Source organism: Drosophila sechellia, chromosome 3L (assembly GCF_004382195.2).
Source record: "Drosophila sechellia strain sech25 chromosome 3L, ASM438219v1, whole genome shotgun sequence".
Taxonomy (NCBI): domain Eukaryota; kingdom Metazoa; phylum Arthropoda; class Insecta; order Diptera; family Drosophilidae; genus Drosophila; species Drosophila sechellia.
The window spans coordinates 7339297-7364804 of NC_045951.1; the positions used below are offsets into that span (position 1 = coordinate 7339297).

Sequence of the window (25508 nt, forward strand, 5' to 3'; positions counted from 1 at the left end):
GCCAAAGGTTGTCGCTGGGCTTCTCAGTACGTGACATTCTTTTGCTTTCCGAGTTTATCACGTGACAAGTTTTCCAGTCTTGCGCTTATTCTCCGCACACTCATTTTCATTTTCATTGTGGGATGAAAAAATAACTTTTCATGTGTACATGTGGGCAAAAGGAAATGAATAAGCAAACGAAACTACAAAGAAGTTAACTACAAAAGCGGTCTGTGGAAAGTGAACTTGGGTTACAAAGGAGAAAAGATCGTAGAAGTTTTGGAGGGCAGGAAAAACGCAGATAAATAACATTGAATGTGAAAACACAAGGGAAAAACGAAAAAATAAACAATACGCCTTTTGAAATGCTAAACGTGCCGCACTCACACACACACATCCAAACGTCTGGAGCCACAAGCGTTTTTCACACATTTCACAAGGACGCTTCGCAGGACTCGTGTCCGTGTATTTTTATTAGTACACCATCGCACATCCGTGAGATACGCCGGCATCAGTTTATCTTGTTACTTGCCACCCGCTCAGTGGCAAAAACATTTATCTTGTCGTATTTATTTTGTAGCACATTAATTTCGCTTCGTGTTTCATTCGAAATTGACTTATTTGCATTCTGTTTAATTTGTACGAACATCAATAGCAATCCGAAAAAAATGGAATTTTGAAGGGATGTTGCGGCTGACACAGCCACAGGTGTTGCAGATGTCACATTTTTGATTGATGGATGGCACACAAAATTATGAGATTTATTCATCAGCGTTTTTTATGTGAAGCGGGATGATTTTTTAACAACTTCCAAAAAAAAAAAAACAATCTGGAGGAGATTTATCCTAAGTTTGATTAGCACTCTACTTGATTTCATTAGGTATTCTCGTGTTTTCACTGAAATGACAAATGGCAAACCAAATTCCTTAAAATCCCAAACTTGACTTTTTCAATTAATTTTAAATGTCAATTAAGTGCACAAATGGAACTTATAGTGGCCAATAAGGGCGATTTAATTTAAGCCATTTAATTGAATAGATATTTGCCAATGCCCCAGTGAATTGGGAACTTCAACTAACGAACTCAAAAGCCAAATGAAATAATATTAGCCACACGGCCGCAGTACGCAGTTCATGGACCACCGACGACAGACAAAATTCATTTTTCATAAAGCAGACAGTGGGGGCATGGGGCATATATACCTGGTTTTCGACATGGCTAGAGATTTCATGTGGACTTTTTTGGGGGCGGACTACCTGTAGATGACGTCTATCGACAGCCAGAGGCTGGGGCAAGTTGCAAAATGGGAAATGGCCGAGAGCGCAAAATGTCAACCGAAATTGCGATTGCGTTAAAACTCTATAAATACTAGAGTAACATGCAACACAACAACGGGGTGCGGCCAAAAAGGACACGCCGATATGACAACAACACAATCTAATCCGCTTATTTCATTTTAAATGTGCAACACACTGCCGCCCCGGGGGCGTGTTCCATGATTTCGCATTAAATTATTTGCCAGCCAATTACTGCCGCCTGACATTGAAGACCCCAGTTCCAGGGTTTTCCTGGATTTTCCTGGCTTATTCATCCGATCACATGAGAAAGCTCGGCTATCGGCGTTTGCAGCTCGTAATACGCTTATCAGAAAGCCAACCAGCAGCAGAGCCAACTCTTTTTCAAATTTTAATGTAATTTAACAGCATATTAAACAGCAGGAGTCTGCGGCCGGAAAACCACAATGCCATTATGCATGCGAGGGTGTGAAGTTCGGATTCCGGACGACTCCTGCAACAGTTGTTAGTCCTTGCCGCAAAATTTCAGGGTGCCACACTTGGCAAGCTTCCAGATGAAGATAGTCTGGGGTACTTCCAAGGTAAACACACTGCGAAAATTATAATGAAAATTTTTAGGGAATACCAAATATTTAACAAGGAAATAGGTATAATATTAATATTAATTAATTTGGGCAATATCCACTACCTAGATAAATAGATAAAGTAATATTCTGCATATTGAATGATTCATCTTTATAGAATTGACTTGTAGATCATGAGGTACTGCTTCAACGAACTGCTTAAAGCATCGAAGAAGTCAAGTAGGATCATTTCATCTCAAGCAATTGCTGGTTAATGAATGGATTGATTTATGTGCTCCAGAAATCAAAGTACAAACATACCAAAAATTATTATAAAATTTGTCCGGATTTGTTCTTGATGAAAGTGGACATTCATGAACTCGCAGAATGCCTAATCAATTGCGCGCACATTGAACACAAATCAAATTGCAAACTTTCCGCGTCCAACGATTTTTGCAAAAAAAAAAACTTTTCCAGCATCCATTCCCCGCACTCCACACTTTCCATTGGCTCTATCCTGCTTCAAGATCAACTTTTGCTCAATTTGATTTTTCAGCAAAATAGCAAGAACTTTTGCCTTTTTACCTGCCCTTTTGTGTGCGTCTACTCTTGCTTGTCGTTAAACAAACTTATCCAATAAAACTTTTGTCAACATTGATTTAAGGCTAAAGAGGGTGCATATTATGGGAAAGTACGAATTGGCGGGAGGAATTGGAAAATCATTTGACATTTCGTTTGCTTTTACCATAAGTCAAAAAATGTTAAGCCCCAAGAAGATGGAAAAAGTGTTATCAGGTGCTCTAAATACTTGGATAAAGTTTTAACCTACAAGATGTGGAGTTTGAGGTGAAAATGTATTTTTATATGTAACTAAAGCATGAATATATATCCAATTCAAAGCAAACATCTCATGCTCAAGACTCTTGATTAAAATATGCTACTTGTATGCTGCATGTATTTATTTAAAGAGTTGTAGATACTTTTTGAACTGGAGTCCCTAATCTCTTTATTCAGCACACCTGGTATCTCTGGGGTAAGCACACCCTTTGACCCACTCAAGAGCACCCGTACCAAACTCGGGATGTGGGCTTAAGTCAGTTTTTGTCTTGTCCTCGCCGAAACAAACAAACGAACGGAAAGTGTTGGCCAGGCCGCATAAGTAGAACAACAGACCAAGAAAAGTTTTCCCTTGCAATGTGATATCGTTGTTGCTGTTGGTGGAAATGCATTTACAGTTTGCTGACTGTGGCAGCTTCTCTTTATCCACTTCTACTTAAGACTTTAATAGTTGCAAAAGTTTTCAACGCGAGCTCACTGGCTTAAGTAGCTGTTCGGCGGGGTGGTGCTTAAAATGACTGTAAAACTGCCAACATAAATCTGGCCACAACATCTTTTATGTTGCCACTAGACGCCAGAAGTTAATGCCAGCCACGTGAAATGAAGATTTAAAGAGCCTGAGTCGGAGGAGGAAGAATTGCACATCGATCAGATTAAAAAGTCCCGCAGACAAGCAACAAATTGACGCGTATCTTTTGCATATTGAATAAAAGTCAAATTGTGTTTGGCATATTAAGCGGGAATCATTCGGCAAAGCCGTTGCAAAATCGAAAGCAAATCCCAAGCCACCCACAACCAAAATAAAAAAAAGAAAGAAAGTGGAAAACACCCTGTCCGTCTGGCGGAGAAAAGTGATTTTTCTTGTTGGACTTACGGCTTAGCGACACAGCAAATTTCCCCTGCAGATTCAGCAATTCTGGGCAATACGTTTGTTTCTTCACTTCACAGCGGCACTTCAAGACCTTAACTGTAAATCAATATTAGTTAATCGCAGTAGTCTCAAATTATTGTGTAAGTTAATATTGTTTCCTATTAAAATTACACATATATTTTGTTGGCTTTTCTCATTGAAATTACTGTTTACTCCATTTCAATGTTTGTGCCACTTTGTCTGGCTTAATTCTATTGACATTTAATTACTCATATTATTATGGCCAGAGCCGACTCATTGAAAATATTTTAAATAAATATTTCCCTGCTAGCCGTTGTAATTCAAGCTTTTCGAATATATTCGAGCCATCGAGCAGGGCCCAAACCGCATTATTTTGTCAAATGGCGGGCTCAGCGAGGTGAGATCAAAAAGTTTAGATCATTAGCTTCAAACCAGTAAGCTATGTATCGTTTTAAGCTCATTCCGAAATTATTATATAAATTATTATATAAAAATTAAATAAATAATTTTATTTATTTAAAATTCCACAATAGTACATGAGAAGCATCAACCCTCTCTGAATGAATGTCATCCACAAGGCTATAAATTTTACGAATATCCCATATAGACATGCCAAATTTACAAGTGGTCAGTGGCAGCGACGCTAATGAGCCAAACGCAATGCAAATTGATAGCCCTTTTTTTTGACAGCCACGCCCCCTTTCTGTGGGGGCGCATAGCCGCGAACAGTTTGGTGTGGCTTAAAGGATTAGCATCGTTATGGGCACTTTATTTGTTAATACATGCACGAGCCGTGGGCGAAATGGAATGGAATATCATGTAATTGTTTTTAATTTCCATGCATTTATAATTCAACATTCTCTCGCGGCCTTATGAAAAGCTCATTTGGTTACGAGTGTCCTGGGTCCTTAAGTCCTGTCTACCTCAAAAGTGTTAATGAGCCGGCGCAGGCTGCCGTAATTATGCAAATTTTTAATGACTATGAAAATGGTTTGCGCGGAGCAACAAGTGCTCGCGTCTTGGTCCTTGGATCTCTGTACCCCTCCCACCCCTCTGAAAATGCCGGCTAATTCCATTTGACCCCAGAGGCCCCAAAGCAATCCATTTGCATGGCATCGAATAGCTCGTCGCATTCGTCGTACCAACCACCCATTTTCCATTTAATCCCTGCGATGTGAGAGCTCTGTGCTGAGCTGACTGCTGGCATTCGGTCTTTAGATTTATACAGATTTTGTCAAACAAAACATGAATTCGCACTTTTACACACATGTGTGTAGATGACTGAATGGGGGAGCGTCGAAAGCCGATTTGGTGCCATTCAGTTGAAGCCCTTTAGGTCGTGATTCGCATATGGTCGAGGCTATTTAAGCTGATATCAGGCACATTAAACTGGTAAAGGAACGTAAGTATTAATAAAAGCAGCATCACAAAAGTGTCAAGTGAATGAAAAATTAACATTACTTTAATACTTGAATACGTCTCATCAAGAATTCTCTTTTTTTCACCACAAGGGTAAGCAAAACTATACTCAAAGGATCTGAAATAATACTATTAAAATATGAGTAGCTAAATTTGTGTATGTGGCACCAAATGTCTACTATATCGCAGAGCTTAATGCAATAAATATAGTTTTAAGGGACCATTCTTTTTCCAGATTTCGAATGATTCATAATAAGAAACGCATAAATTTACCAGTTTTTGATAATAAAGTCCCCTGAGACTTGGCTAAACTTTCGTACAATCTGAATTATGAAACCCTGCATCCGATTCTGCTGCCCCCGCAACAAAATGTTGCCCAATAGTCGGTGTAAAGATGGACTCACAGAGAATCTGAAGCGGATCAATCCCTACTTGAAGATTACACTGCAGGATGGAACTATAGAAACATATTACCTTCTCACCGACATGATCGTCTTAAGATATAAATTTAGGTATTGCGAAAAGGTTGTTACGGTAAAGGAGGATCAGTACAAGCTATATGAGGTTAAGATTTCAATCTTCTTAAAGTATCTCAATGTAATTTTATATCTATAGAATGGAAGCTTTGTGATTAACCCCGCTGTAAACTGGACATTGAGCAAGCAGTGGTACTGCCTCCATCCGCGTTTGGAAGATCAAAATTCGATGTGGATTCTGGAACATGTATATATACCGAAGTCGATGCCAGCCGTACCTCAGGGTAAGCACCTACTATATAGTAGCTCAAATAATTCTTTGATTTTTCCAGTGGGTACTATTTCCATGGTTGGCTGTATTCTCACAATTGCAGTGTATCTCTACATAAAGAAACTGCGAAATTTGCTCGGAAAATGCTTTATTTGCTATTTACTTTGTAAGTTTGTGCAGTACCTCATCTGGGAAGGAGGAGATTTTAACTTGTGGAAGAATATTTGCTCACTAGCAGGTTAGTTGAATCCATATCAAAGTTCGACTTAAAACATGCGTATCTTTCACAGGTTACACTAACTATTTCTTTGCTATGGCTTCTCACTTTTGGCTATCTGTTATGAGTCATCATATATGGAAAAACTTGATGTTAATCAATCGGGATGAACCTCGTTATCACTTTCTCATCTACAACGTCTACGGTTGGGGCACTCCGGCCATCATGACGGGAATTACATATCTGGTGGATTGGGCCTGGCAGAATAGACCTGACAAACTGAATTGGATTCCCGGTGTTGGTTTATATCGATGTTGGATAAACAGTGGGTTTTTAAGTAGGGAAATGTTGAAAGCCAGTAATTGAGATTCTTTGAACAGCTTATGACTGGTCAGCGATGATATACCTCTACGGACCTATGCTGATCTTGAGTTTATTCCATTTGATACCCTTCGGGTACCAAATTTTTTCCATTTGTGTTCCGGTATAGTCGTATTTGTGCTATTCATTCTTAAGCGCAGCACATTTCAAATGATAATGGAGAGGTAAGAGATTTCTGCTTAATAGATTTTAAAGTTACTATATCATTATTATTTTAGAATACGCGGTCGAAGGGGACAACAACCTGCATCTTGAATAAGCCACTAGTTTAAATAAATAAAATTATACATAAGTAAGCTCTTTTTTAATAAGTTTAATTGAAAGCTGTCGCTCTATGCTCAATAAATGCTTCTTAATATTGAAAAGTTCTTTATTATTAATATTTAATCAATAATACATTTATATTTTTTTTGTTAGAACAAAATGTCAATTTTCATCAAAAATGTGTGATAGTGAATAAAATGCAGTTCCATAGGAAAATATGCACTTTTATGGAAACTCGCTTTTTCAATTAGTCCTTGCATACGCGCCAGGACCCCAAATCCTTCCACCTTCCCCACAATCCCCGCCTGGTGTCAGAATGCAAATGCAGATTTTTAAGCCTTGCGGCAGCTTTTGCGCAAACAGATTGTAAACAAATAAATGCCGCCGGCAGACACACAGATACTCGAACATTCGGTGGTCAGTGGCCAGATTGCAGAATGAAATTCATTCAATACTTTATCTCACATGCGCTGCACTTCACTTTTGAGCCACGTTAAGTTCAGTCTGCCGAAACCTTTTTCGCACTTAAGTGGTTAAATTGGCTGTGATAAATTGTTGCCGAGTCAAAGGTCCTGCCGCTGCGGGGCACCTCAAGTCACATGTGATGTTGCTGCGAGTGGGTGGTTGGGTGGCGTGTGGTTTTCTGCTCGGAAAATGCGTGAAAAGTCCACAAGCACGAAAAGGATGGGAGGCTGACACTCTCTCATCTTCCTGTTCATTGAGTGCCTGTCGCTGACAGTAATCATAACGCAGTCATCAGCTCGTAATATTACGGCCGCCTGACATATGACATCTGGGAAAGCGGAAAATGGGGGCTCGGGGACCAAGAAAAAGGTATGCGTACTATTAATATGCCAGTGTGTGAAAGAGCTCTCATTCAGCGAGAAAGTACCATATCACTTAAGTTTTAATAAAAATATACATAAGTACTTCACTGACGTTTCAAAACTTGGTTCCATTGTAGATAAGAAACACTGCAAATATTTTTAAAAATCCACATTCCGAATAATATAACTTTACTATACCAAATAGTAGATATTCCGTTGAATTAATTTTTTTTCTCTGTGCATTAGTATTACTATTATTATCCAAGCTCCAGCTTATAATGGGTGATGGTTAATGGGGGTGGCGGTTAAGAGGTGGAATAACAGCAGGTTAGTGGGCGGAGGGGGCGTGTGCCTGAGACTGATGGAAACCTTTTAGCTGCAGTAACCAAATGAAATGTCTAGCCAAGTATCGTTCATTCTGATTAGCTGTTATAATTGAGGAATTCTACCCCATTAAAGTTTCCCAACATGTGTGTGGTATGAACTGTGGCAGTAAGCAAATTTTCACGCTTATCGCAGAAGTCGCATCAGACAATCTTGATGTGCATATCATTTTTATGGGCAATTCATGCAAAATGCTTCCTGTGGCCAACAACACCAAGAAAAAGGACAATGCCTACGTGGAATACGGCGGAATATGTTTGGCCAGCACCGCTTTGCAATGCCTTACAATTGGTTCTCATACAAGTTTTTTTTTTAAAGCTTTATATTAATCAAAATGCTTTATTATATTAATTTGTTACCTATTAGGCAGTATAATTAAAGATAGTCCAGTTAAAGAACAGTCTAAATATGGTATTACATAAATGCAATGCTTGTAAATACTTTAATATTTATTTGATACCTAGCAGTTCCTTAAGTCCTTTTAGTCCATATCGTCTACTTCAGTTGTCATCGCTTTCCATGTGTGTCGGTGCTTCATTTCTGCCTCTAACTTGCCAGCTGACCGACTGCATTTGCAGTTTGGGGGCAACATCTACACTGCGTCTCAAAAAGTAAAGTTTAAAAAATAACTTGAAATGTTAAAAAAAAAGAAATTAACTAATCCTGAAAGGAACATATATTTTAGTGGCTTTTTCTTTACCAAAGTTTGAGAGAAATTAATATTTTATAGTGCACACATGTTTGAAAAAATGCTCACTTTGAAATGCTGCATATATATTGAAGCATATTCAAATGGGCCATCAATTATGAATCGCACTGTAAGCATGTGTATCTATGCCTGTATCTAACTATCTGCCATTTTTTGCGAACCTGTGTATCTGCCGCCGAGGCGAACAATGGGAATGTAAATTGTTGCAATGTCTTTGTTTTGACTTTTTTCGCAGGAGCTCATATTCGGCAGGCTTGTGAAAGGATTTTTGTCCTGCCGCCGTTTGTCGGTCTCGGTTTTTTATTTTTTTGTATTTCTCTTGTTTGGTGTTTTTTGTGTTTTTGCGTAACACTCGTCCTGTTGGCTTTGTAGTTCGCTTACTTTTTATTGTCACCGGCGACTCTGTCATCAAATTTTTTGTTCATTTGCATATGCGAGACGGTGGCGAACGGAATGTTCGGTGTTTGGTGTTTGGTCACGTGGCCAGTAACCAGTGGCCATTGCACTCGACTCCAGCCGGAGAGTCCTTGCACTTGCGACTCGTGACATTGACGTATGAATGCCTGAATACCTGGGCCTCATAAATACATTCGCACACTATGGCCAACTTGGGAGGTTCGGTGTTGCAGAGCTTCGGAGTGCCTTATAGCCGGGTTCAACGGCCCACAAAATCCCCAATAAAACTGGCTTCATTAGCCGCCATTAGCCGGCTTTGTCTGTTTGTTGCCTCAAAGTGAAATTGTGCAGAAAAATGCCGGGGCTTGGAAGCAAAGAACGAAGCTGGACACATGGCCCTTGTTGCCTTCTGCCATTTGCCTCTTGAATGCGTGCGGAGTGTCATTAAAGTTTCATCAGCGCCGCAAAATGAAAATGGAACACAACAAACTCCGCTCGGTTTGAAGGAACACCCCAGTTTTGCCAACTCCCCGAGGGCAAGGATATATACAAGATACAAGAGATATACACAAGTGGCGGTCGGAGGGCAGGAAGGTCTGCTGATATTGTCATTACATGCTTGGGGGATATTTCTGTGGCGTAACCAAGGCAAATGTACTTTTGACAGTCCGAGTGCTGGAAACTCCTGAAACCTGAAAGGGTTGACCAACCCTCTCCGTTGACTCCGACAACCGCAACGGGCAAAAGACAAAAGATTTGTTTGCTCGCCGGGACAACAGCTGCTTATGGCCCCAAGGCGTTCGTCCTTCTTCCTTTGCTGTCCTCCCCACTCGATTGCCCCAAATTGGTTTGTTTAATAGTTTCGAATCGTGTCACCCGGCTCAGCAGCAATAAATGTTGGGTAAGTATTTAAATATTTATTAGTCACTACTTTCTTTTATGGCACAGATGACGCAATTATCTATGGCATCCCATCCCAAAACGGGTATTGGCAATTTTCGACTTGGCCAATCAATTTTGCTCACAAAGAGATATGGGAATAGAATCAAATTATGCCAGCCCATATACACTTTATTTAAATTTATAATAAATCACGCATAATTCGGAATAATTAATACCTATATTTCGCTTTTTAATGATGTACCATATATAAAAGGGTGCTCTTTATCTAGCAACATGTTGCTGATACATTCGCAACATTTTGTGGAACTCATTGGAAGCGTCAAAATTTAAATCTTTCTATTCAAGTTTATTTATTTAAACCTCATTATTTTTGTAACAAAAAAAATGTTTTAAATACAAAATCCTTTAAAAAAAAGAAGAAAATACAACCAATTTTCCGTTGATGTAAGCACATGTAAACAAATCGTGTAATTATTTACAGAATAATAATATAGCAGACTTATCTTAACTTATCCGGAGATTTTACTATCGCTTGGTTATTTTTTGACATACAAGGAGGTCCGAGCATCGATAAGATTAAACGAAATTAAAGACCCCTGTGAGATTAGCACTGCCCCTCGAACGGTCATAAACCGTGGATAGTATAGATGCAGGCGATTGCGATAACCTGCGATTAGCATAGACAAACGGGGACGTTGTTTTGGCTCAGTTGGCACCATGATCTTGACCACCACATTCGTCTGTTTCTGCCTGGCTTCGGCCTTCAACTATTTCAGGACCCGCCGGCAGAGATCGCTGATCAAAAATCTGAAAGGACCCTTTACCTGGCCGCTGATGGGAGCAATGCACAAGTTGTTATTTCTGACGCCGAAAAGTAAGTTTTACTGAACTAAACGTATTATATATTATATAAATGCTGGCAGATTTCTTCCAGCGCAGCACCGAATACCTTACCAAATATGGTACCTTTAGTCGTTGTTGGGTCTTCCATCGCCTTTTCATTCCCCTGGCAGATCTAGAGCTCAGCAGACAGCTTCTGGAAAATGACACTCATTTGGAGACGGGATATGAGCTAATGAAAGATTGGCTGGCTGGAGGTGTTCTCATGTGTCAGTCAGAACAATGGCAAAAGCGACATGGTCTTATTAGTGGTCTCTTCGACAAGGGAAACTTGGTAGGGTTGATGGATTTAAGTCGCCACCAGGCGGAGCAGCTGCTCCAAAAATTAGCGGAACAGGAGGATCAAAAGGTGTTTGATATCTGGAATACTGTGAGTCCTATTGTTTTGGATCTAATGGTAATGACCACCTGTGGTGCGAAACCCAGTGAGGAGTATTCCAAGAATCTTAAAGAGTAAGTAATTACAATGTTTTCTAAAGATCCTAATAATGACCCACTTTTTACTATTTTCAGTTTATCAGAGCTCTATAGAAAACGTTTTATGAGCCTACAGTCTGCAAACAGATTTAACTATTGGTTGAGTTCTCCTTTTATGAGAAAACGTCAGAATCGATTAATTAAAAGACTGAATGAAGAACACATGAATCTCATGGCCAGCCACCAAAGTCAAAAGCAATTGAAAGTTGGGGATGGTTTGGACATGTATCAGTTCAGGCCAATGCCTTTAAAGAACCATGAATCCTTATTGGAAATTCTACTGAAGAGTAAAGATCCCCAACTTACAGGAGAAGAAATCTGTGCAGAAATTAATACCTGTAATTATCTCGGATACCTGCTCTGCAGTTCATCTCTCTGTTTCTGCCTCGTAACAATTGCTAGAAATCCATCGGTTCAACAAAAGTGCTTGGAGGAGTTAAATTTGGCTCAGATTAAGGATCAAGGATGGGACCTGGAAAAGCTACCTTATCTGGAAGCTGTTCTTCAAGAAACTATGCGACTTTACCCACCACAAGTGATTGTTGGGAGGCAACTGAAGAAGGATTTTCCATACAGTGCGTATGAGTAATATTTTGTTTTTAACACACTCATTTTAATTCGATATCCAACAGCACATAGCATCGTGGGAGATGCAGAACTTCCCTTCGGTTCAGAGATCTATATTAATCTGTATGAACTGCAGCGCAATGAGGAACGATATCCAAATGCAAACCATTTTGATGCGCAGCGATTTTTGGACTCTCCTCCGGAGCTTCTGAGCTATAGTCTTGGTCCTCGCTGTTGTCCAGCGAGGAAGTTTAGCATGCAGCTACTTAAAACATTGTTGGCTCCTATTTTGACCAACTTTGAACTTTTACCCTATGGCGATGAGGTGCGCTTGGATTTGCAACTTGTTTTGGGATCATCCAATGGATTTCAGTTGGCATTAAAGCCACGATAGATTTTTAGAAAAGTACAAAAATTCATGGATATAAAGCCTATTATTATTTAGCATTTACTTAAAGATATGATAATGGAATAATACTTTATGAACCCATTTGTATTTTACCACTTAAATTAGTTAGTTAGTGCGCTTATTTATTGTTTCGCTTTCGCATTCCCAGCTGAAAGCCCGTTTCCGATCGCAAAACGATATTAACAATGCACTCAACCCTTTGACCCTTCGGAAGCAGTTCGTACTCCCTGACAATCTTGGCCAGCATTATCTTCATCTCCAGCTGGGCGAACTTCTGACCTATACAGTTCCTGGGTCCCGCACTGAATGGAATCATTTTAAATGGAGCCACGCGACTTCCATTCTCATGTCGTTCAGGGATAAATTCGTCCGGATTGGGAAAGGTTTCTGGTTGGCGATGTACACCAAAGATTCCGATTATAATCTCTGAGCCAGCCGGAATTACTCCATCTCCATGCACGGAATGGGCTGAAAAGGGTTTTACAAAAATATTGAATAAATTACCAATTTGAAAACTACGATTATATATAGGAACCCTACTGTATTTAAAGTCGGTCTGCAATTTGCGCCCTACGATGGGCACTGGTGGATACATCCTCAGCGACTCCTTGATGACGCACTCCATGTACTTGAGCTCCCCGAGGTCACGAATGCTAACCGGTCTGCTTCGATCGGTGCCCAGCACCTGCAGGATCTCCTCCAGCATCTTTTCCTGCACCTCTGGATGCCTGGAAAGCTCATGCAGGCAGAAGGACAAAGCGCTGGTGGTGGTATCGTGACCCTCGAACATGAACGTGTCCACCTCCTCGCGAATCTCATCGTTGGTCAGCGGTCTGCCATCAACAGTGGCCATCAGCAGGACGTCCAGCAAGGCCATTCGCCGCTTGGAGCCCACATCCTCATCGACAGTGCCCATCAATTTGGATTGCTTCTGCTGATCCTCTAAAGCCTGACGCCGCTTCTCAATCACCTTGATGGTGAATTCCTGCATCGTGCGAATGAGCTGCGTTTGGCGCCATTTCAGATGAGGATGGGTGAGTGTGAAAAGCAGCTCCACCTGCAGATAAACTGACATGAATCGCCAACTTAGCAGAGCAGTGCATCTGTGTAGGATTATCAAGTAGGACTTCATATTTTAATAATTCATTATACAATTGTATGGTGTACCACTTACTCATTGACTGCCTCAGCGTATGGAGTACTCTCGTTAGCCTGGGCATATATTTTTGTGCCCATTGCTGTTTCGGCTATAATGTCCAATGCTGCTGCACAAATGTTCCGATAAACATCGAACGTATCTCCATTGGCCTTTTGCGCCAATCTTTGGACACAAATGTTCGATTGCTGATCGAATACCTCGACAAACTGCTCCAGGATCGAGAAGTGGAACGTGGGAGTGATGATCTTGCGGCGTTGGTGCCACACTTTACCATCGCTGAGGAGCAGTCCATTGCCCAGCCACTGGCCAAGTACTTTGTACACCGGATGCTTCACCAGATGCTCCTGGCTACTTAGCAGCTGCTCATTCAACTCCGCATCGCCACTCATTATCAGCAGGCGATTAAAGACCCACACTCGTTGAAGGTGACCGAATTTCAGCACGTACTCTCGACACACTTTTATGAAACCTGATATTTTTAAAAATATACTCAAAAGTATTTATATTAAGTAACAAAATAAATCAATTAGAATTATTAAAGAAGCATAAAAATAATTTACTTATATGTGTAGAACCGATATGCATTTTCTTTCCTTCTCTGCTCAGAAATTCTCATTGATAAGAAATCTTATTAGCCAGTGGCCATTCATTAATAGCTTAGCGATAATAAGTGAAATTCCGAATGTTTGTTCAAAATATCAAATTATTATTAGCTTAAGATTAAGTATTTGGCTTTTCAAATTGCTTACTATTGTTGTTATTAGTACCAATAAAAATTCTTGATAATATTATTCAAAGTTTTTCGCTATGCCAACTCCAAGTGCACAATTATTTTTCGCTAGCTTAATTATTTTGTCTTATTTAATGTATTTTATTGTTGATCTGATAATGAGAAAGCCGGTTGACATCAAATATAAATTATTCATTATCCGGTTGCGTGAAAATTTTGAAAAAAAAAACAGAAACCTAGTTATTTCTTATCAGTGAGTTAAAACAGCAGCAGTCACGAACAGCTTTTCAGTTATAAGTAATACCTACATACAAATTACAATAAGTGATACATTTGAAAGTAAATGCAAATTAATCAGATGTAAATCTATTTCTTATAATCAGCAGATCTTCACTGGGTTCACATATCAAAATCTTTACTAAGCAATTAAATAAAATAAATTGAATTTTGATTGATGGCAGTTTTAGGTAATTGATATTTTTCCTGCAGCTCTATTCATTTTATTATTTCTTATTAAATTAAATGTTGCCGTTCATATAAAATATTTAAATCTTTTAGCAATATCTTTATGTGGCCTTATAATTATGATTTTGATACCAGGCGAATATTTTACCACATTTAAACATATAAACATATTATATTTTTGCCACTACTCACTTTTTGGGTTCAAACGGAACATGAGTTGCATGGCGCCAATAAGCGGTGGACAAATGGGTCCTGGCAAATTGGCCACTTTCCGCCGTCGATCGGCTTGGCCCAGATGGATGATCCAGCCCGCTCCGCAGAGCAGCACAACCAGCAGAAACAGCAGCATGTTTCACTCTGAATCGCCAACCAAGCCGAACGAACCGAGCGATGCGACAGCGAAATGCCTATACTATATCTAATCGGAGTAGGACTCATATGTAACTCAAAGTGCAGTTGGCGAAGCTTGAGCGCAATAATTGCGCTAATCTGCGTAAACTATTTTATATCGGCAAGAGTGAGTGAGTTTATTAAGTACTCCAATTTATAGTAATTATTGCAAGCCCCTGGACAAGATAACGAGAAGCCCTCCAGGCCATTGACATACCGCCCTGGGTGGTAAGGTGTATTTTTCTGCTCTTTTTTTTTTTTTAAGTAATTTCCGTTAGAGACATTCGTGCGGAAATTAAAACATTTGACCCAACTCCCGCGCAGAAAGGGCATGAATGGCTAGACGGACAGATAGATGGCTGGGCGACTCGTCAGCTGGCCAAGAGCAGCCTTCGAAAAAACTAATTAACAGCGACTTCCTGGGCCAGGCAACTTTGACTTTGTAATGGCATTTTATTATTTTAAATACTCACCATATCCACAATATCCAGCAGAACGAGTGCGCGAAAATGCAGGCGGGAGGAACTGTTTTTAATTGTAGACAGTGAATGTGAATTTTCAATTTTCACAATGACTGTTATAAATAAAATACTTGGATATATCTCGCCTTCGTTTCATCTCTGTTGGTCCGCGCGCACAGAAAGATTTTCCGCATTAATTTTGCATATTAAAAATGCAATTTGTTGCGTTAATTGCAGCATGTGAAATGCATCGGACAATGCGAGAGATATGCCGGTTCCCCCACCCGAAAAACTCTGCGCTCTTCCACGCCAGCGAAGCAGCCAAGTCACGTTGATAGCAAGTGCAAACAAGCGGACAACGAGGCGTATGCGCAATGCCGGACGATGAGTTTCCCTTGCTGGATATTAAAAATATATTAAAGAGCGCAAAGGCAGAAAGTGAAATTTCGCAAAATGCCTGATAAAAAAGATGAATCAGTAGGTATATATAATAAAGAATGAAGAGAGTAAAGTGTCAAAACAGCAGGACTTTACAAGATTTAATTTCGTTTTTATAATAATCATATAGTTACTGCTAGATAGATATGCTAGGTCAAATATATAAACAAGAGGCAAACTGTTCCAGCCATTGAACTTAAGCCCCAATTCCGTGGTGCAGCGTTTTCAAGAAGCTTAACCTTTGGCTTATAAGAAATCACCCTGGATGGAGGATATTTCTCAATGGTCTTCTCGGCAAACGCTTTAATTCCCGTCCAGGACTCTTCAGCCAAATGCCGTATATCTGTGGCCGGAGGAAAGAACTTGTACTCCACATGATCCCTTCCCGTTCCAGACATCTCGAACACAAAGGAGAGTGGAAATCCAGCGACCAGCGCGTAGTCCATGCTGGTGCCACCAAATGTTCCGGCAAATTTAGCATATTGCCACGTTTTTATAAAGGTGCCCGTGCTTCGAAAAATTCGATCAGCAACAAATCTTCCGATTTCGTCATGCTCCTTTTGGTTTGACACTGGAGCTCTATATATATATAAATGATATAAGTAAATTATATATCTGATATACTTTAATAAGCTATTAGATTACAACTTACGTATCGTAGACCCAAGGATAGAAGACCGATCGGTTTGCCGTGTGCAGTGAGAGATACATTACAGCCCGTTTGCTCTCCACTAGGCTGTGCATAATGTCTCGCACTGTACGTGCCTCCACCTCTGAGAATGGTGAACTCCCAGCGTAGTTCTCATCGCAGGGATCCTTTAGTTCCGGAAAACCCACATTCCAGTCAACGGCAAAGTTCCTGTTGAGATTGGTGCCAAAACAGTTGCCTCCATTCGGTGTCCTCGTGTTTCTCCAGTATCGCTCTGTATTCCGTGAATACTCGTAGCCATCTGGATTTGCCAGTGGCATAATGTGCCAATCGTAATCAGTCAAAAGGTCGGAATTCTCCGCAAACTCCACCACCAGCTTATGGATGGTGAGGAGGGCGGCGGCGGGAGTCATCCACTCGCGCGAATGGAGGGCAGCGTCCAAGAATATCACCCTCTTTCCGGGACGTCCATCTCCGTTGGTTATCATCGCCATTTTCAGGGCTCGGTTCTCGTAGGTGCGGCCCACATCCTTTAGGGTCACCCGGCTACTGTGGGACAGAGCCAGCTCATCCAGATACTGCATTATTCCATCGTAGCTAAGGTAGTTGTCCAATTGGAGAGTATGGCCTCTTCGCCGGCGGACTCCCCTTGCTTCAGCCAGCTGATTCACCACAATCGTCACGAGAACGACGATCCCACACAGAATTTTCCACATGTTGCCGGACGGCCAGTTTGCCGGGAACTAACTCTGAGCACTCGGTGTTTGTTTTTATATATACATATATCATTTATTCAGGCATTGAGAGATAATGGCATAAAAGGGGTTTTATGCTGAAAAGGTAATATTGTAATCAATACTGTATACTGGATCGAAATTGTTTTAATACTGTATTGCTCCAATTCCAAATTATCACTTTTAAATTAAAATACTTATTACATTATTAACAAATTGACTCTTGATAAGTATTAACAACAAATGCATTCTCTTACGTTGAAAGGCTCTCTTCTATCGATCTTCTTTAATTTTTGATACAATTTTTGAGTATCACATATTTCATACTTAAACCGGTTTTTAGTTAATATCATTTGATTCTGTTGCAATTTTTAAAAGAATCATGCAATCGCATATACAATGAAATGAAGAGAAAACACAAAGAGTAAGCTTTCTTAACTCTCTTGTATCTCTCCTAATAGATTTATTTATAAACAACAGATTGGAAAATCGTGCTGATAGCTATAACTAATAAACAAAAGCAGTATACATTTTCGCATGCGAATATTCGCTTTATGTGTTATCAATTTTATTAATCGGTTTGTGCTACTTATTAATTATTTTTAATATTTTATTTTTTCCTTTTGTACTTTCAAATACGTATTTCCATTTGAACATCGATCTTTAGTGAACTATTCAACTGTTCCACATGTAAAACTGAAATCATCATTTAAGTTCTGGTAAATAATCTCATTAACAATTAGTTCACAACTTTTCGTTAAACCACCCAAATTGACTTAATATTTGTTGGAAGCACGGAAAGAAGCAAGTTTTCGCCATGACTCTATCTTGCTTTGCGGCTTTGCCATTTTGCGGCTTAAAGGGCCATTAAAAAATGTAATTATGTTGATAAATACGTCTTACTGGGCATTTTGCACTTTTATTTTTCGCCAACTTGCCTCTGGACGATGTCCTGGCTGTGGAAAGTGGGCAAACTTTAGCCGCAACAGCTAAATAAAAACAACAACTAACGGCTCGGCCTTTCTTCGTCTCCTTTGCATTTTGTTAGCTGTTTCAACTTTTCAGCCAACAAATTTACTAGCCCTGGTCGGGCAAATATTTTATCATTGCGCCTTTTAGCACTCAAGTGGCGGACAGAAGTGGTGGCTCAAAGGGGGAATGACAGGAGGTCCTGCAGGATGCCGGACTAAGCGGAGTTTATGGCTTCATTTTTCGCAAATTTTTCTGCCTTTTGCTCGGTTTTTCAATTCGGAAGTTCGCTACAGAAGTTGCTGGCCCTGTTCTGGTAATCATTTTGGCCATTACATTGATGGCCAGCTAATGAAGCTATCATTTAGATAAACTATGGAAAGAAGAGGAGCACACAAATTGGTTATTGACTCCGGGCATTCATAAGTTTTCGATTTGCTTCCGGCTGCGTATGGAGTTTTTCCATTTCTTTTGCAGAATTAATGAGCCAGCAAAAATCTGATTTCAATTTCCCGATTACAGTTGTCAATGTGCATAATTTACGAGGATGGGCAGAATCTTATTAGTTCATAAGCCATGCCACTTCATGGTCCTTCGCCCTTTCAAATGCTCCTGGCTCCTTTGGTTGCCATTCCAGTCACGTAGCATTCATGTCCGATTTTTGAGTTTGCGCTGCACAAATCACGTAAGCCCTCTGCATCCTTCTGTCCAAGGATCTGAGGATCACGGACTGGTGTAAGGACCAGAGCTAATGTCCTACTTCGGGCTATTTGTAGGGTGCACTTTGTGTGGATTTTTATGATTTGTTTACGCTGCCTCTGAACGTGAGTGATAAACAGGGAGTAAACCACACGATGTACAAGAAAACCATTGCAAAAGCTGCTTACATGCTGCAAATATGGTTATGCAAGAACATTATATAACAAACTGCAGAGCTTAACGAAATAAAATCAGCTATAATAGAATCATAGAAAAAACAATGACCCGTTTTTAATAATTATTAAAAAACATTAAAGGCTTTAGTTCAACAATTTATTTAACAAGCATACACAAACTATACTTTATAATCTTAACTAAAGTAATGATCACTTAAAATCCGTAGTGGGTACCAAATCCATCGAAGCTCATGTGGGAAACGGTCTCCGCCGGAGAATAGTGGATGACAGCGGGCTGGTGGCTGTAGTGGGCGTTCTGTTGGTAAACAGAAGGTGCCTCCACATGACCAGGTTGGTGGTAGCTCTGCACCTGGGCGGGCTGATGGTAAACCGATGGAGTTTGGACATGAGCAACCTGCTGGTAAACCGATGGAGTCTGGACATGAGCAGCGTGCTGGTAAACGGGTGATGCCTGTGTAAACAGATTGGTTGGTTCCTGATGAGCCTGGTGCGTGTAAACTGGAGCTGGAACCGAGACTGGAACTGGAGCTGGGGCATAGGTGAAGGTCTTGGCAACCGCCGGCTGGTAGACATTGTTGCTGATCCGGGTGTCCTGCTTGTGAACCTGAGAGTAGGGCGTGGCCAGCGACTTGGCGTAGTGGGAGACGGTGCCATCGAAGCTCCTTACCACATTCTGCTGGGTGTGGGCCACCGCGTGCTCATCGCCAGCATAGCTGATGGTCGGCTGGGCAATCAGACCCGCCCACGTGGGAGCCAGGAGTAGAAGCAAGCTGGAGGCAACGCTGAGGAACTGGAAGTAAGCCATGTCGATTGGAGCAATTGGAACAACTGTGCTGGATAAGTCGGTTGTTGGGCCATATATAGAAGACCTGACCAGCGCAATGCCAATTACTCATAATCGGGCGCACTGCTCAAACTCGTTTCAGCTTTGCCGGATGGCTTTGCGTGACTTTCAGAAATCCATTTCTCTATCCCTCGATCGTGGCAAATCAATTTACAATTGCCCAGCTCCAAGTGACAGCCACAAAAGTCGGCGGGGGTGAGCCTATCAGCCGAGGAAGGCGATGGAGAAGGGCGTGTCGTCGACCCAGTTTATGAAGCCCGAGACTTTGGCCCATAGACATTGCATAATGCCCGGAATAAGGTAAGGTCTGTGCACTTGCCGCACTTGCTCCACATTCCGCGGTGATGGCAACTTACAATTGTCCGCTGAAGGGCCATCAAGTGGCCCAAACATATTGCGGCCAGCGCGATTTATTGCCCATCGGAGATGCATTAACGCCACTGCCAAATTGTTAATGCATTTCACTTCCAACAGCTCTTCTAGCATCTCAATCTGTGTGTTACGCTTCCACATGAATATATGCATCTTAATGTGGATAGTTGTATCATCCGAAGTGGTAATAGTTGCAGCAAAGAAACCATCACTGTTTTGAACGTATGAAAATAACATATCCATCTCATAACATAAATCTTGCAGATATGAATATATCTAGTATATATCTAATATCAACTATTTAACATCCAAATGCATCACTTCTTAAATGTTCCATTGATTTTCGATCGAACTGCGCCTCACTTCCGCTTTATACTTAGTTCCCTGTTTCCGTTTCCGTTTCTGTTCCTCTCTCAACGGACCGACACTCAACTCAACATCAAAATGCCTCATTGATGCAATGCCGCTCTTTGATTCTTTGGATGGTCCGTGAAATCGTTCAACTCACAATTGAGTCATAATGAAATTGGCAAACGTCAAGCAAATGTTGTTAACTTGCCAAACGAGACAGAGAATGGGAAGATGGATGGATGGAATGGATGGACTGAACTGGATGGAGAGACCGGATATCCGATGGGCAAGTGTTGGGGACATTGTTGCCGTCAAAAGCGGAGGAAAACTTTTGCGCAATGAAAATGACACACACTGGCAAATAGCATCAACATCTCGGCGCCAAATGCGATTACGGTAACAGCGATTGCTGACCAACTTGAGAAAGTCACCTTTGTTGGTCCCACTCGAAACACATATCTTTATTGTGCGGATTATTGGGAGGGTGGAGGGAGAGAGTGTGAGCTTGTATGTCCATTATGGTCCTTATGAAATTCGGCACATAAATTGTATTATTGCATTTATGCTTGATTTTATTTCGCAGCCCAACTTTCGACTCTGCTTTTCTTAGCTGATTGTGTTTGAGTGTCGAATTGGCTTTCGCATTACTTGTTTTTTTCCCTTTGGATTTTCGCTTTGGCCTTAAGTGGATTCGTCTTCGTTTACGTCTGCATTGTCGTCTGACTGAACTTAACGTTTTATTGAACCGACAGGAATCACATGTGAGTGCTTACATTTCAACGGTTTCCTTTGCCATTTCAACTCATGCGCCAACGCAATTTGAACTTCAATTAGCTGCATTTGGCCATGGCTAATAAACGCCGCCATCCTCGTCGCTCCTCGTGCTGATATACAATTACAAATGACGCGTCAGGGCCAGGCCGAAAGTCAATTACCAGGGAGCACGGTGGGAAATGATCTTCCCTTTGACCTATTTTGTATGAATGAAATAATAAGTAGATTTTTTTGAAATTAAATAAAAATTTTAATAAGTCTGCTGCTTGCATGTTTAGCACCAAACCAAAAAAAACCATATTAATCCATCCATAACTGTAAATATAATCTAGTGATCACTTTTAAAAATTTTCATTTTTTTTTTTTTTTTTTTTTTTTACGAAGTTAATTTTGTGTTCACCATAGCATATCGTCGCGATCGAACACTCAACGAGTGCAGACGTGCCTGCGGGCCGCGAGTTATCTGTGTTGTTCACATAGAGCCCGCATTTTAGCAATTTAACACAGCAGCACCCACGTGCAGTGGTTGGTACACCGACCAGCTGTACCCAGACACCGTCCCCCCCCTCCCCCCCCCACGATCCATCCCCCCTCATCATGGATTGGCAGGCCACCCCCTGCGCCCACAAGCCAGGGAAATCAACCCCCTGCAAGAAGGCCCGCAGAGTAAGGGAATCCAGCCCGAGCAGCGACTCCAGCACCTCGCATTCGGAGCCTGGCAAGCGCAAACCTGTGAGCAAACCCACGCCCAACATCAGCGCAGCCTATCGTCGAAGGTTGGCAAACAGATTTGCCATTCTCTCGAACGAAGAGGACGGCAATGACGACGACGAACAAGGCATCCAAGACGGAGAACCTGGACCTGCTGCCACCAAAACCCAAGGCAAACCCAAGACTACTCTCAGGACTTTCAAGCCACCACCAATCTTCATACCGGATGTGACCAATATCAAGGCTCTCACTAATAGCATTGCTGGAGTACTTGGCAATGATGTGGAGTTCACACTGAAAATGGCAAGCAACAACAACGTTCGCGTGATGACCCCGGACAAGGAAAGCTTCTCCGCCCTGAAGGACTTCTTGGCCAAGTCCAATAAAAGGTTTCAAACCTTCCAGCCCCGAGACGAACGTGCCTATAGAGTAGTCATCAAAGGTCTTCACTACTCAACGGACCCAGAGGAAATTCGGGATGGGCTAAACCGTCACGGACACAAGGTCAGAGACCTCTACAACCCCACCCAAAGAAGTACCAAAAAGCCACTTAACATATTTTTCGCCAATCTCGAGCCGGCCAAGAACAACAAGGAGGCCTATAAAGTTACGCGACTTTGCAGATCAGTGGTGACAATCGAGCCACCGATAAAGTTTAATGACGTGCCGCAATGCTATCGCTGTCAGGCATTTGGACATACCCAACGGTACTGCCACCTAGAACACAGGTGTGTCAAGTGCGGAGACAGCCACCCAACCGTTGAGTGTAAAAATAATAATAAGCCGGCCCATTGCTTGCACTGCGAAGGACCGCATGCAGCCTCATATAAAGGTTGTCCCGCATATAAGAAGGCCAAAAGCATGCTCGCTCCAAAGCTGGCTTCAGCCCCACGCGCCCATTACACTGTGAGCAGCAGCAAGGTTACTCCTAACGTTAGTTTTGCCAACGCTGTCAAGCAGGCAACTGATGAGACACATGCCATCCCTCATACTCAGGCCAATTTTGACAACCTGATGGAAACAATAATGGGCAGAATGGAAGCCATGTTTGAAAAAATGATGGAGAAGGCGATGAGTCAAACGAATCAGATGATGGAGAAGGTAATGAGTCAAATGAATCAGATGATGGCAACCGTCTGTAAGTCCCTATGCAATCAGCACTAGACATAACCATCTGGAACGCAAACGGCCTGATCAACAACAGGCCAGAGGTCGAGCTTTATTGCAAGACCAACCAAGCAGATATTCTCCTCATATCCGAAACCCATTTTTCAGACAGGTCCTACTTCACCTTAAGGGGGTATGACCTCGTGTCAGCCATCCACCCTAATGGTTCAGCACGCGGCGGCGCCGCCATCCTTATTCGCAGCAGCATCAAATTCGACACCCAACCACCAATTCAAGAGGATTGGGTGCAATGCGCCCGAATATCGGTAAGCACCACCCACGGAGACATTACCTTAGCTGCTGCCTACTGCCCACCCAGATTTAGAGCCACGGACGATTGCTTCTCTTCGCTTTTGGACAGCCTCGGCCCCAAATTCGTCATAGGAGGTGACTTTAACGCCAAGCACACTTGGTGGGGTTCCAGAGTATGCAATCCAAAAGGACGCGCGCTATGCAGGCAGGTTCTCTCCCGCAACCTCAATTGCCACGGAACTGGGACGCCAACATACTGGCCCACTGACCCTGCAAAAACTCCAGACATCTTGGACTTTGCGATCTCTGGCGGCCTGGACCCGGCAAGAATCCAGACCAAGGAGGTGGAAGACCTTCTCTCGGACCATAGTGCCATTGCCGTTTCGGTCTACGCCTCAGCCATGTTGAGATCCGCGGGTAAAAAGTTAATCTTCAAAACGTCCGACATCAGCAAATACCACCACTGGCTGAACAACTCGACAGTCACTAATCCACCATTGGATACCCCTGAACTTATAGATGCGGCCGTTGTGAACCTCACCTCGCAAATTCAGGAGGCAGCAACTTATGCTGCTCCAAGGTTCTCTAACCAAACGAGGGACAGAAGTAGAGACGTCCACTTTTGGAATCCTCGGGTTAATGAGCTCAAGTCAGAGAAAAGGCGTCTCCGACGGGTTTGGTTCCTCTCCAGGAACCCTAGAGACAAAACAGCTCTCAACAGAGCCACCAAGGAGCTGAAGGAAACTCTGGTCAGACTAAGGAAGGAGGCCCTCGACAGCTTTGTTGGTAATCTCGCGCCGGGTGATCCCCACCACAACCTGTGGAATGTTACCAAGCGCATCAAGAGGCCACTGAAGAGGATCCCGCCCATCAGAAGACAAGACAACTCATGGTGCAGAACTGAGACCGAAAGAGCCAACGCATTCGCCGAGCACTTGGAGGAAGTCTTCACACCAGCCAATCGATGTTCCCCAAATGAAGCAGCCGAAACAGCCAGGCTCCTGTCAGAACCTCTCTTTGACTCCGAGCCGATACCCCAGGCCACGGAAGAGGAAATCAGCAATTTAATAGCGGCAATGGGTAACCACAAGGCTCCAGGCGATGATGCCATCAATGCCATTGCTTTAAAGCTCCTCCCCCCTATTAGCAAGTCACTAATCACGACCATAATAAATAAGTGCTTGCAATTGGGGCACTTCCCTTCATCATGGAAACGCGCCGAAGTAGTTATGATCCTGAAGCCTGGTAAACACGAAGCCAATCCCGCCTCCTACCGCCCGATCAGCCTACTACCAGTACTCTCCAAGATACTCGAAAGAGTATTTTTGACCAGAGTATTGCCGGTGATTGAGGAGGCTGGTCTGATCCCTGATCACCAGTTTGGCTTTAGGCGCCGCCACGGGACACCAGAGCAAGGCCACCGAGTAGCGCAATATATCCTGGACGCCTTTGAGAATAAGAAATACTGCCTAGCAGTAATGCTGGACATTAAGCAAGCCTTTGATCGTGTTTGGCACCCCGGTCTCCTCCTAAAGCTCAAAAACGGCCTGCCCCAGCCATATTTCAAGTTCTTAAAATCGTTCCTAGAGGGCAGAAGATTCGCCGTCAGGTGTGGAGAAACGCGCTCAGACGTCAAAGAAGCCCGTGCAGGAGTTCCCCAAGGAAGCGTTCTCGGTCCGCTCCTCTACAACGCGTATACGGCTGACCTGCCGGTGATACCGAGCCAGTACATTATGGCAGCCACTTACGCTGATGATACTGCGTTCCTAACAACAGCAGATACCCCAGCAGAGGCCTCCCAGACTATGCAGGAGCAACTAGATCTACTGAACACGTGGCACACGAGATGGAATATATCGGTAAACAGCGACAAGTCAACCGCTACCACCTTCGCAACTAGACGCGGCACTTGCCCACCAGTTAGTTTCAACGGGTTCCCAATCCCAGAGGTAGCCAATCCAAATTATCTTGGCTTTACAC

The 25508-nt window shown here is 42.2% G+C and overlaps 5 protein-coding genes across 5 annotated transcripts; 2 read left to right on the forward strand and 3 right to left on the reverse strand.

Moving 5' to 3' along the window:
- Nucleotides 1-5273: 5273 nt before the first annotated feature.
- Nucleotides 5274-6611, forward strand: LOC6611157 (probable G-protein coupled receptor Mth-like 6). Its single transcript, XM_032719192.1, is given in 7 exon segments — nucleotides 5274-5549; nucleotides 5601-5745; nucleotides 5794-5970; nucleotides 6023-6274; nucleotides 6330-6395; nucleotides 6398-6494; nucleotides 6549-6611. Coding segments are annotated over 7 exon segments (1008 nt in total). The 5' UTR covers nucleotides 5274-5315; the 3' UTR covers nucleotides 6586-6611.
- A 3919-nt stretch (nucleotides 6612-10530) lies between these two features.
- LOC6611158 (probable cytochrome P450 316a1) lies at nucleotides 10531-12254 on the forward strand. The gene is made up of 4 exons (XM_002035679.2): nucleotides 10531-10687; nucleotides 10737-11166; nucleotides 11227-11765; nucleotides 11823-12254. The coding sequence occupies exons 1-4, from the start codon at nucleotides 10531-10533 to the stop codon at nucleotides 12149-12151; spliced, it is 1455 nt and encodes a 484-aa protein (XP_002035715.1). The 3' UTR covers nucleotides 12152-12254.
- Nucleotides 12233-14861, reverse strand: LOC6611159 (cytochrome P450 4d8). The gene is made up of 4 exons (XM_002035680.2): nucleotides 14713-14861; nucleotides 13341-13794; nucleotides 12707-13269; nucleotides 12233-12634 (listed from the first exon to the last, which is right to left on the reverse strand). The coding sequence occupies exons 1-4, from the start codon at nucleotides 14741-14743 to the stop codon at nucleotides 12285-12287; spliced, it is 1398 nt and encodes a 465-aa protein (XP_002035716.2). The 5' UTR covers nucleotides 14744-14861; the 3' UTR covers nucleotides 12233-12284.
- A 1017-nt stretch (nucleotides 14862-15878) lies between these two features.
- Nucleotides 15879-17209, reverse strand: LOC6611160 (carboxypeptidase B). The gene is made up of 2 exons (XM_002035681.2): nucleotides 16462-17209; nucleotides 15879-16388 (listed from the first exon to the last, which is right to left on the reverse strand). Exons 1-2 carry the CDS (start codon nucleotides 17172-17174, stop codon nucleotides 15959-15961), a joined length of 1143 nt encoding a protein of 380 aa, XP_002035717.1. The 5' UTR covers nucleotides 17175-17209; the 3' UTR covers nucleotides 15879-15958.
- Nucleotides 17210-19171: 1962 nt separating this feature from the next.
- Nucleotides 19172-19888, reverse strand: LOC6611161 (cuticle protein 76). The gene has a single exon (XM_002035682.2). The coding sequence runs from the start codon at nucleotides 19860-19862 to the stop codon at nucleotides 19251-19253; it is 612 nt and encodes a 203-aa protein (XP_002035718.2). The 5' UTR covers nucleotides 19863-19888; the 3' UTR covers nucleotides 19172-19250.
- Nucleotides 19889-25508: the final 5620 nt, after the last annotated feature.